Below are 12,448 nucleotides of genomic sequence, written 5' to 3'. Positions count from 1 at the left end.
TAAACACTCACAGGCAGCCAAGACACACACACCCCTCCTGGCTGCTGCTCCTGGACACTATAGCAACAAGTGAGCATTTGTTCTGCAGGAATGCTGAGTATGTGGCTGGGGGAGGGGGATGGTATCAACCGCAGACTTGTCTACCAGTCCACTGAGTTACTGTTTAACTTAAATCTTCTCCAAACCCTGAAATTGAGGAAACAGCATTTATTATCCAACATTAGCAACCTTCATTTATTTAGTAGCTTACACTCTGACTATGAAAAACACGGCTTTGTTGAAATGAACTTCAAGAGGTGTTTTTCCTCCCATCATTCAGAGAATTGGAAAGAGCAGACTTGTTACATGACTGCAGATAATTAAGCAGTGTTCTAACAGTACAAACCTGAAAAGAAAAGGAATTGCCCAACTCCTCCGGTTCTCCTTAGGTCACAACCACTGAAAGTCCAAGACTCCCTAATAAAAGCCTGAAAGATGTAGACTGGTGAAAAACAAGCAGCTTGGGCAAAACAGCTTTTGGAATGACCTGAAGTGAAGAAGCAAGACAGGTGGGAAGTTCTCTCCCCTAGTTCAAGCGTAGCACCCCCTGGGAAAAACGGTCTAGCCATTGATGTCTCCCATCAGGTTTGAAGGTAAACTTAAGCAGCGTACGCTTGTCGTGGGCTTGCCTTCATACAGGTTTCACTAGCGTTTATGGACTGAGCCAAACTTGCTTTCTTTGCAGAAGTTGTCAGGTTTGAGAAACCTAGCACTGGACAGGACAGGACTCACAGCCAGGGATCTCAATGCTCTGCTCATCAAAGAGACAATAAAAACACAACAGCGTGAAGGGAAGGGAAGCATAGGAAAACGACCACAAGGTCTTCACTGTGCTGCAGTCAGGGAATTCTTCTAAAACGTTTACAGGCCTGGTTATTTTTTCCCTCCAAGTTTTACCATAAAAAGTATCAAAAGCTGTGAAAAATGAGTAAATCACTACTATTGGCTTTGAGCTCTTAGTAATAATTTCTAACTTGTTAAAACAAAAAGTTTAAGGAACTATATTTACTTTGCTCTTATCTCTGTTTACATCCTTTAGCTTGAAAGGCATTCACATTTATCAAAGACCAGTTTCAATTCAGATTGGCAGCACTAATATTTAGAAGTGGCTACCAGGATATGTGTACAGGGGTATGCTAAGAAATTTCCAGGTCAGAAAGACTACTAGAACCACTGCTGGTTTTGCGTACATATAAACAGCAAGTTTCAGAAGGTGAGTTTAAGAAATGACTGTCCAATTCAAATATGCCTAAAGCTCAAATAACTGATTAATTTGCCATCTACAAAGGGCATTTTCTGCTTGCAGTCCTTTCCTCACTACCTTTTGTATATCTCTGCCAAGCATAACATTCAACAGAGATGATAAAAAAAAAAAAAAAGCTGGGAGAGGGTTTAGCAGTGTATGCTGTAATGTCAGGGTTGAGTGCTCCAACCATCAAAGTCTCATTCCATTTTTAACCTCTGGCCACTTGTTCTTTTGCCAGCCGGCTTCTCCCTCTTTAGCTTGTACTCTGTACAACCTTACAGCCAGTCAGTTCATAGAGCTGATCTGGCTGAAAATTATTTTTTTTTTTCCTAGGACTTGTAATCCATCAGATCTGCTCACAGAAGCACTACGCGATCACCAGATGACTACTGCCAGTGCCAGAAAGAAGTAGTGAGATCACAGTAACTCACACTTAAATTTAAAAAGAAATACATTATTAGCATGTTTTAAATCAGAGTACTAAACATAACAACCTTTATAATAATATGAGTGATCAACAATATCTGGTAGATATTCAACACTTACAGAATTGTACTATCATTTCAGCTGTTAATGGGGAAGAAAAACCTGGAATTTCTGCTGGATCACTTTCAGAAATTCACTTTCAGCTTTGCCCAGCTGCCTCACACCTGCCCCAATCTGTTCAAATCTTGGCTTCTCTGCTACTGCTGTTCACAAGATCACTTCTGCCAGTTAAAGGGAACAACGATATCCAAAATAGCAAACTGCTAGAATTCAGCTCTTAACACCTTATTTGGTTCAGCAGGAGTCTGAACAAAGTTATTGTAAGCTAATACATTTAAAACACACCATTAGTCCCTTGAGAACCAAGGGTGAGCAGAGCTATGAAATCAAAGAAATGAAAAAAGGCATATTTTAACAGTAAGTTACAAAATATACAAAATTATAACACAGATATTACATGTATAATCACTTCAACAGATACTGGAAGTGATCGACCTGAAGTTCCACGTCAGTCTGTATGTTAGTTTTCTGAAGCAGCGTGATTTCTGTAACAGGATTTATGTTCCAGATGGTTTATTTTCCCCCCCTTTTTTTTTTTTTGCGCTACATGGAATAAAAGAAACAATGTACTATGCTTTACATGAATTCCCCTATCTTTTCCAGAGGATTCTCAAAGGTCACAATCACTTCACAAACAGATTGTTTACATATTTGATAATCACTATGTTCTCACGGTCCCTGCAAGTTAGCTGCTCTGTCAGCATTTCACTTTTCCCTTTCCCAAAAAGCTTTTAATTTAGGACATAAAACACTATCAAGAAGAAAAACAGCATCATCTTCCCCCCAAAACTAAAGAAAACAATACATCACTCAAAAGAAATAATTATTTCAGGCAGTGCTACAACGAAAGGTAAACACTATTAGAAGCTTGCTTAGAGCAGTTTGCCCACCTATCAAGCAATACTACTACCATACTACAAGCTACATTTTTAGTGTAATTAGAGAGGTAATACATCCAGTTTAAGGTGTATCAAAGGCAGCAGCTTTCACTGAGAAGCTACAAAACTGGAATAAAGAACAAACAGCAAAATTACACTCAGTGTTATAAATTACCATAATTTCAATCTGCAATCTTCACTGCCAAAGCTAATGAACTTCAGATTTCTCTAGCAAAACAGGACAACTTTCCAAAATACTGCCTCACAACTTTGCTGTAAAGAACTTGAATGTTTTACACTACAAGCAGATAAAGAAATAAAAAGCTAAAAATACAATAGTGCCTTAATCATACTAAGAACGTAAGTGGTATGAGAAGAAGCACACAGTCAAACCTGGAAGGAGTGAAGAGGAATTGTTCATCTTTAACCCTCAGGCACTATATTTAGTAGACAACTTCTGGCTTTTAGTGTAGCGTGCAATTAATACCAATCTCCACAGTGGTTCTGAAGTCACTGGGGACTATAAGTTCCTTATTTTGAGAAACTATTTAACTTGACATGCCTTTACAGACGTCCTGTCTACTGGACTGAATATCTATCTTTCAAGAATAAGGGCCTGATAGGTTTCAAGTTCGGTAGCATTCCTGATCCTTTTGAAAGTACTGCTGCTACTACAAGGAGGATGCAAGCATTCCTGACCAGGCCATCCAGCTTCACCAGTATTTTCACTTCTGCTTTGGATAAAAGAAGGGAAAAAAAAACACCTTATCAAACTCTAAGAAACCAGACAATGAAATCTGATCCTCAAAGTGAAACTTGTGATGAAAGGCAAGAGCTTTACCTTGCTATTCCTTGCCGTTGTTTTCTAATCTGGAAAAAAGGTACATTACCATTTTAGAATAAGCTCCAATTTGCATTAGCTGAAGACAGGAAGAACTTGAGGAAAAAAGCATTTGCTCTTGAAAAGTATGCAGAGCTGCCCACATGAAGCACACAATATCATACTTTGAAGATTACTTCAAAGTTTGTGATAAAGAAAGCAGTAACACCTAAATATATTTTGAAGTAGAGTGAAGCAGATTATATATTCAACTATAAAGTATAATTACACCAACACTTTCAGACCACATGCAAAGTTTACCCTTACAGCTATTCATAATACAACACTATTTCCCACAGTCCCAAGGGCAGACCTTACAGTACGAAGCATACACTACATTCTTTAAAAAATAAATAGCAGATGTCACAAAACTAGTAGTTAACTATCTTCAGACCAGGGAAACAGGAATGTTTCCCGTCCCTGACTTCATGCAAGTAAAAGATACTATTTACTGCTTAAAAATGAAACGCTAAGTAAAATATTCTAATTAGGAACTCAGACTGTGCCCTAAATATTCTTTTGTGTGTTCCTTTTAAATCTAAGTAAATGACAGTCATTTGAGTAGAGACCACAGTGACATCATTTGCTTAAGGCAGCAGTGGAATTTATTATGGGCAGTAACAGACTATAATGGCAGCAGCTTTACACAGATACCTTTTCTTAGGCAGATTCTCAACTTTGCACATCTATGCAATAAGCAAAACTAATTTTGAATCAATAAATTCTCTAACAGAAGTCTGTAAGAGGTAGGTCCTCTGTTTCACCCCCAAAAGTGGCATACATGCTTTCTACAAAGTTTCTGTGAAGCATAGGTATCCTTATATTTTGAAGAGGTTGGACAGTATGAAATAATTACCCCACATTTCCTCTCTGCCAAAAGAATATATTCTGCATGCAAAAGTCACTCAGCCTTACAAAACTAAACAGCATTTACCTGCAGACACATTAAACCCATCCTTTGGCACAAGAATTAACCTTCTTTCAAGTCACAAGATGTAGTTTAGGTATATTCCACACACTTCAAATTCTGAAGTATTTTCAGTCCTGTGGTCAGGTTGCCAGGCCCTCAGCAGGTCTGTGGGAGCCAAACAACTGTTCAGTTTCTGCAGCTCTCTCAGCTATGGCAAGTTACTTCTCTTGCGTAACACTACCTCTGAAGGTCCAAGATAGCTCCAGCCTTTAGACTGTACTTTGCTGGATGTCCTACCATTTGAAAGAGGGGTGTCAGTTGGAGCTAGCAGTCATTTTCTTACCCTCAACCTATAGAGGAAAAGCCACTGTTTGAACTCAAAACACAAACACAAAACCCATCAGCTTTCAAGCCATTACATCTTCACAGCTTGTGTTTAACATGTACATTAAAACTGAGACAAGAAGTAAACCTGGGGTACTGAATGCAAGATGCCATCAATAAAATTGAACACCAGATGAACAGTCTTTGGAGTAGCACAGATTGTAGGTGACAAAAATAGTGTTGAGTCTTCTAGGTATTATTTCAGCACATACAGTCGGGTTTGGCCTTCCAGGCAGCGATCCCTGAAGAATTGTTTTCCTTTTTTTCCTTATCAGAAAGGAAAGAAAACTGACTTATTTTGAGTCTCCTCAATACACTTCAATTATCTTTGACCTCAGAAAGTACTAATGCTACAAAATTACCAGGCCTTTCAGTTCGAGCACAAATACACAATGACAACGAAGTTATCCTTACTAATATCAGCCATATGACACAATCTCACTCATCCGGACACCTAACTTAAGAACAGACTAACAGATTGATCAATTAACTGTTTGTGCAGTTCAACCACCGCAGACACAGCCTGTCATCAGCTAGAATTAAATACAGTTTTTCTTGCAGAACAGTACTGGACTCATTGACCTACGTTCAAAAAACACATGCAGCTCTTCTTTAATGAAGACCTTGATAAACGCCTTGGTCCTGTGCCTCAAGATGGACTGCTAATAATAGATTATTATGACCAGCAAGTACAATGCCTAGAGTCAGACAGGGAATTGAACTGAAGTGCAGGGAACACATGGTATTCCACTCACCACCAGAGGCAACTGCAGCTCCCTCACGTCCAAGCAGCGAACAAACTTCCAGCTGGCAATTCTATTCAGAGGGTGGGTTGGTTGTTTTGGGGAAGGGGGATGGTTTGTTTACTTTTTGTGTGTTGCTGAGAAGGAAGTTTCCTACCTGGTGCCAACAGGGAGACTCCCCATTTCGTAGATTTCAGTTTACATAGCAATCATCATAACTTATCTACATTTAAAAGTAATAGCCAGGTTTCGTTCAGTATTATGACAATGAAGCTGCTGTAAGTAATTAAGTGATATTAGTATAAGTAATGCAAGGAGAAATAGCACCAAAGTTTAAAAAAAACAATGGTTGAGAAATTTCAGTTATACATGTGTAACACTTCCCACTCAGTATGAAGTTGTTGAGGTCTTTCATTTATTAACTCGCACTGGTACCATTCAAAACAGTACAACTCTGTATCTAGAGACACTTAGGATCTAGTCAAGACACGAACAGGTATTATAGACCAAAATAGCTTAAATTTTTCACTCCAGATATCATCATTACATCAGGAGAACATTAAACGAGCTGTTGGCAAGTAACTGCAGATGCTGGCAGCGTGCAGCTAAGGTGAGCAGGGCACACACTGCCCTGCCCCGCCGGCGCAGCATAGGGCCAGCGCCTCCAGGCACCAGCCCATGGCTGATGAAGACCTGAGCCATGGAGCAGCCTGGAGCCAGCTGAGCCCCGTGGCCAGAGCGAAGTTCCTATGCACTGCAAAGGAATTTGTAGACAAGTCTGCCAAAGCAGTGACACTATGGGTAGCAGTAGAGGCGGAAGCTAACTGGGGAACAGCAAAGTCAAAAGACCTGCACCATGCTCCAGGAACGCCTGCCAGACAAACACCAGAGCTTGTGGTTGCAACCCCAGCCCTGCTGCACCACTTACATCTGTTGCTTCTGAGCTGCTTGAAGGTGCACACAGTATATGCACATCAGGGTAAGATATTTGTTGTAGTTAGAAGAAGAACTTATTTTTCGTTCTGACTTCATGAACTTCAGAGCAAAGCTTTACTATTCAACACAAAAATACATCAAGTCATTACATTAATGCTGTCCAGAAAGGAAAAAAATAATTTCCTGTCCCTGCAATTGATTCCACCTTGAAATAAATCGCGTAAGTAATTCCAGAATGGTGGTATAAGCCGCAAGCCTTACAAGCCAGAATTGTGTAAGGAATGTGTTCAGCCACCTTACTAGGTTTTTATCAATTTTTGGATAGAAAACTATAAACATTTCTGAAGATAGGATGGAAAAGTGCCATCCAAACTATTCGGCTTCAGAAAGGCTGCCTCCAGCCAGCAGTAAGCAAGCCCAATATTACAGAACTCACTATATGATGAGATTCTGGGGACAGAGATACAAAAAACATTCCCAATTAAGGAAAAGAAACATCTCTCCTTTATAGATAACCCTTTAAATGAACAACATTGTTTCGCAAATTAGTTCTGCAATCAAATATAAAACAAGAAGACGGCTCCCGTGTTCTATCTTAGCTTCTCCAATCTTCCAAGTCCAAAATTTTATATTGAATATTAATTAGCAAGCACTGCACAGCAGCTGGAATACATTGGTATTTCGATAGCCCTTTCCTAACAGGATGCCTGCTTCAGTGTCAGTAGGCACCAGACACCTGACCTCACAAATAGCTATGCTCATCCCGTGTGTTCAGCAGAAATACTGTTGACATGAAGCAATCATGAGTCTCAAGTTACTGCCCTGTTAGATTTTTTCACACTTTTTGGCACAGCTGCTTCAGCCGTCTAGCCTTCTTCTCCTCAAAGAAGGCTCAATGCAAGACCTGAAATAATATGGTAATCACTCTTTTCATTCCTGCTAAGGTTTATAATCATATCTATAAACAAAGTGGTAATCCTAAATACAAAGTTAGAGGTAATGAGCGTTGCACTGACCCAGTATACGAGATGAGCACTACCAAATTCACTGCCTTTGAACTAAGGAAGGCTCTTAAAACATTATTTTACTCTCCAGGAACAGCATTTTCTGAATATCTATGCAGTAGCCAAATCTGCTTATTGGCAAATTTGAACCAAAAAGAGAAAACAGACATTGAAAGCACTAAGGCATGGGGAACGGCAAAAAAAAAAAAGTGCAACAACGCTTCATATTTAAGACATTTATATAAAGCTGCTTTGGATGTCATTTAAGCTATTAACATGAGAACATTTCTGTAAAATGTAGATAAACAATTTCCTTCTGATGATCAGACATGGCCTAATATCTTTTCCCTAAAGGAATCTGAAGGCACAATACGAAACACTCCACATAAGCAAGAAAAAAATTGCAGTTTCCACCTGCTGGCAGAAAATGGTAAACACTTATCACGTAGAGGAAGAAAGCATGAAGAGTTTCTTCCTACCTTAAAAACAAACTAACATATGAGCATCTCAAAAACACAATCAAAACAGAAAAGCAGAGAATCATACGAGCCTAGAAAACTGGAATGCTGCCAACATTAACGGAGTTCTTTGAAATGACAAGAACATTCAAGTGGTTAAAAACTGATCAGTTGACAGTCTCACTAATTTTCAGTTGCAGCCTCAACAGCCTGCTCAAAACCTACTCCTCCTTGCCCTTTTAAATCTTACATGCTCAAAAGCACTACACGACTGATTATGAAACAGACTGCAGTGTTATGATGAGGAAACATAGAACCCAAAGTAACAACCACCAGTCCCCACAACCATCATGCATGGGGGGTGCAACAAAGGGGAGAAGTAAAGGGGAAGACAACCACAGCAAACACTAGATAAAACCATATCAGTATAGGTGTGGGAGTTTCTGAAAACCTAAGAATTTAGGAGAAAAAGCAACTGACATACCTTCTGAAAGAATGGCTTCCTTCAAATAAAGCAGCACATCTGCAAATTTTCTGACATCATTCACCAGTTGCATGATATATTCTGGATCCACAACAGGATTGTCATAACAATCAGAGTTGGAGCTAATGCTGCTCAGAGAGCTGCTCTTGGTGCTGCGCCCCATTCCCCAATTTCCTGAATTGGCGATGGTGAAGAAGTTGGAGGTAGACAGCCGGGCTAATCCCAAACCACGTTTGTTACTTCCGCCGTTCTGCCGCAACATCCCAGCAGCCGCTGTGCTTATAGAGCTCCCGCAGTTAACATTCAGTATTGGTTAATGTCCATTTGACAAGCCCAAGATGAAGCCCTTAAAAATTGGGGGAGGGGGAAGGAGGAGGAGGAGAAGGAAAAATGCTGATTAGTGCAGAAATACATGTGATGTAACATTTTTTACTGACAAGATCCAAAAATTCTTTTAAGATGACACTACTTTACATTGCAATCTTTAACTGAAGCTTTATAAAGGTTGTTGACTGTTCAAAATTTTTTAATTTGTACAGCAAATAAAAATCAGTGGTGTGCAAAACTCATTTCTAAAGCTAAGCATGTCGCATGCTTATTTCACGAGAAACAGTCTGTTCCTTAGGTACTTATTTCAGAAACCTTAAGAATTAAGTGTTACACTTGCCCTTTCTTTACCATGAAATGTTACTACAACCGAAAACAATTGCAAAAACCTTTCTGATACAGACCACAAGCAACAACCCAGCTTGCATCAACCACCAAGCTGCATTCAGCATCCTGTCTCTTAAGATAATAGCCAGCCGTGATCTGATAGGGTGATTTTCTTTGCGTAGATCATGCTGAACAAGAGACTTTGACTATCACCTTCTGAGAAACAAAAACATTCTGGAAGAATTTATACGGCCTTTAAACCTGCTATCTTTTAATATAAAAGCCAACCAAAGGAAAGACATTGCAAAGTGAAGCCATTTTACATTTTTTAGTACCACAGTTTATCTGCAAGTCTTGGTGCAGTTAGCTTGAAGGGTGTTATTCTGCTTTAGCACACCTTGAAGCTCCACCATAAAAATACTCAGATTTAGGGGCTATTACATTGGTATAAGTAAAAAACCCATCCACATTCGTTTAGTTTTGGGAAAACAGAATGCTAACCACATCAGGTTACGCCATTCTTTCCCAAGCAGCAAACTCCAGGTGGTGGAGTCAGGTTTGGTTCCAGCAGGTCTCACAATGCCTGCTATTATTGTCTCAACACCAGGAGAAATTCTCAGCATTTACACTACAGGGTAAACGCTACAGGGTGAGGGAAAAAAATAAAAAATAAAAAATTGGAACGTGTCAGATTAAAATGTTAACACTGGCTGCAGATACCAACCAGTTGGAAATTCAAATTCAACCACTTTTAGAGAAAAATAAGTCCCTACTGTTTGAGTTGGCTGGTTGAAATGGGATGCCGTACATATTTCTGGTTTAGGTTAGTCTAACTAAAGGAACAGCGCCTTTAATATTTTGAACGCTCCCCCCATGTGCTTCAACAGGCATTATTCTAATGCACCGCAATTATTTTCCCATTATTTCTACTTTATTTCTCCTTGCAATTTCGGAATATCAAGGGAAAGGCAGCGAAAGCAGTTGTTTTTGTGATTACCCTGGCACTGCTTCCAGGGACTGCGCACAGGGGGCAGGGGCCAGGGGAGAGAACTTCAGGTTTTAACCCAGGCCAGCTGCTCGGCTTTCTGTTCGGCGCTTACGGGCTGTACCTGGAGGAGCACACATCTGTCAGTAACGCCGATAATTAAGCAATTCTAAACAGCTCAGCCAGACCCAAGCGCGGTTTACATTAAACACCAAGCGTGACGTTTGAGCAACTTTCTTCTGTTCCCGCATGAAATTCTCAGGGGTACAAAGCCACTTCGCAATTACAAGAAGAAAAAAAAAAAAAAAAGAAAAAACAAAAAGCCGCCCAGCCCTCCCTCCTTTAAGGAGCCCGCTATCTCCCCATCTGCATCGGGACAGGTTTCCCTATCACCCGCACCAGCCCCGGCCCTTTCAAGTCGGGCCAGCTCCAGAGGCAGCTCGGAGCCGCGCGCTGGGCTGGGGCTGGGGGCAGCGAGCCCGGGGCAGGAAAACCCGGCGGGGCCGGGGCCGGGTGCCCGCGGGGAAGGGGAAACGAGCAGGGAGCCGGCCCCGAGACGCGCCCTCCCCGCGCGGCTGGCACGGGACGGGAAAACGAAGCACGCGGAGGGCGAAGCCGCCCCGCCAGCCCCGCCGCTCCCCGCCCCGTCCCGTCCCGTCCCGTCCCGTCCCGGCTGGAGCCCAGCGCCAGGGCCAGAGCCGCCCCCTCTGCCTCCCTCCCTCCGCCCGCCCCCCGCGGCCCTTACCCTTACCGGAGAGCGGCGGCCGAGGCAGGCAGGCAGCAGCCGGGCCGCCGCGGGCCCTTCGCGCCGCCGCCCCGCTGCCCACGGAGCACGGCCCCCGCCCCGCCCCGCTGCCGCGGGCCACGCCCCCTCACGCCTGCCCCACGCCATTGGCCGGCTGAGCCCCGAGGGGGCGGGGCCTGAGGAGGCCACGCCTCTTGCCGCGCCGCGCCCTTCCCGCCCCTCGCTCGCCCAGGGCCGCGCTGTGCGCGCCCCGTGCTGCCCCCGTCCATGCGGACTGCTGCCAGGTGGAGTCGCGGTCCCGATTCCTGCAGAATCTCTGAAGCCCAGAACTGAGCAACCGAACTGAAGCGGCTTGGGACGTTACTCACCTCTTGCGCTAATTTCAAGCATTGTCCGGTAACCGCTTTACCTCCCCGCCGCCTGATGAAAGGCGGTGTAAATTTAGAAATTAAGTAAGCGGTCATAAATTCTTCAAGTCTTCCAAGTGTGGAGAAAAACAAACACAGAAAACAATGCCCCGAGCTTCAAAAAGATTTTGATGATTCAGGTAATTGATCCGGCAGATGTCAAAATCGGGCCAGGACAAACAATTGTAAACTAATTTAATGTGAAAGCAAGGAGCTAGCGTGGGGAATGTGCCTTAAACAGTACAATCGGCAATCACATAATCAGGAAAAGTATTAAAGGTTTATTTTGGGAAAAGTCATTGAAACTGCTAGATAAGTGTACAATAGCAATAAAAAGATAAACAAGAAATTCCACCTATACTTATCAATAGATAGGCTACAAAGCAATGGATACCATTCGGTTTCCCAAACCTTTCAGAAAAGCATAGAGCAGCTACAGCAGACTCTCTGTCTTTGTTACACTTGAAAAGATAAGGCATTTTATTTTACTATAATTATATCATTTCCAGGCACATTTTAGAAAATGCAAGGAAGAAAAAGCTCTGCTGGTCTGAGCACGTATCCTGCTCTAGTCCTTTTGCTGTTTCTGAAGCAGACATACAGTTCTTCATGCCTTGCCACTCTGCGCATTAGTCTTTTCTCTTATTTTGGTCCCCCCGTAGACTAACATGCGTCTATATTAGAATTCATCAATTTATTTGGTGAACCATTTTTTGGCAGAAAAAAATCTGAAGTGAAACTGAAAGTGATGGAAGTTAGAAATCCTAAGATTAAATGCTTTTATGCTTCTGAAATATTTTATTGCCAGTACATCATTTAAAACATGAGAGTTCTACACTGTGGGAGAAGAAATGATTTGACCCCACATCTGCCATGTTACGTGAATGTTAAGTGAAGTTTAGGGTTTTCTTCACCAAACTACTTTTCCATTTCAGTTGTTCAGAGCTTTTTTTCCTCCCCATTTTCAGTTTGGCTGCATTCCCCCTGAATCAAAACTAGCATTAAACAGCCCCAGTTATGTCACAAACTGTACAGTGTTGATTGTCTCCTAAAGTGCCTTAGAAAACACAACAAGAAAGAAACACAGAAGTAACAGATACACCTTCAAGAAAATATGGCTTGCATAAAAGCCCAGGTCTACATCCTAGC

The 12,448-nt window shown here is 41.9% G+C and overlaps 1 protein-coding gene across 3 annotated transcripts in view; it reads right to left on the bottom strand.

The window, feature by feature from the left end:
• ARHGAP29 (Rho GTPase activating protein 29) overlaps positions 1-11,006 on the bottom strand; it is a 57,912-nt gene extending 46,906 nt beyond the window's left edge. For all 3 annotated transcript variants that reach the window (XM_084291425.1, XM_084291427.1, XM_084291426.1), the window contains exons 1-2: positions 10,899-11,006; positions 8,509-8,854 (exon numbers count right to left, since the gene is read on the bottom strand). In XM_084291425.1, coding sequence (XP_084147551.1) covers positions 8,509-8,770 — 262 coding nt within the window. In that variant the 5' untranslated portion in view covers positions 8,771-8,854; positions 10,899-11,006. The remainder of the gene's footprint in view (positions 1-8,508; positions 8,855-10,898) is intronic.
• Positions 11,007-12,448: the final 1,442 nt, after the last annotated feature.

The sequence above is a fragment of the Netta rufina genome (assembly GCF_964035555.1).
Source record: "Netta rufina genome assembly, chromosome: 8".
In the NCBI taxonomy this organism is placed as follows: domain Eukaryota; kingdom Metazoa; phylum Chordata; class Aves; order Anseriformes; family Anatidae; genus Netta; species Netta rufina.
This window is presented reverse-complemented; position numbering and strand designations above follow the sequence as displayed.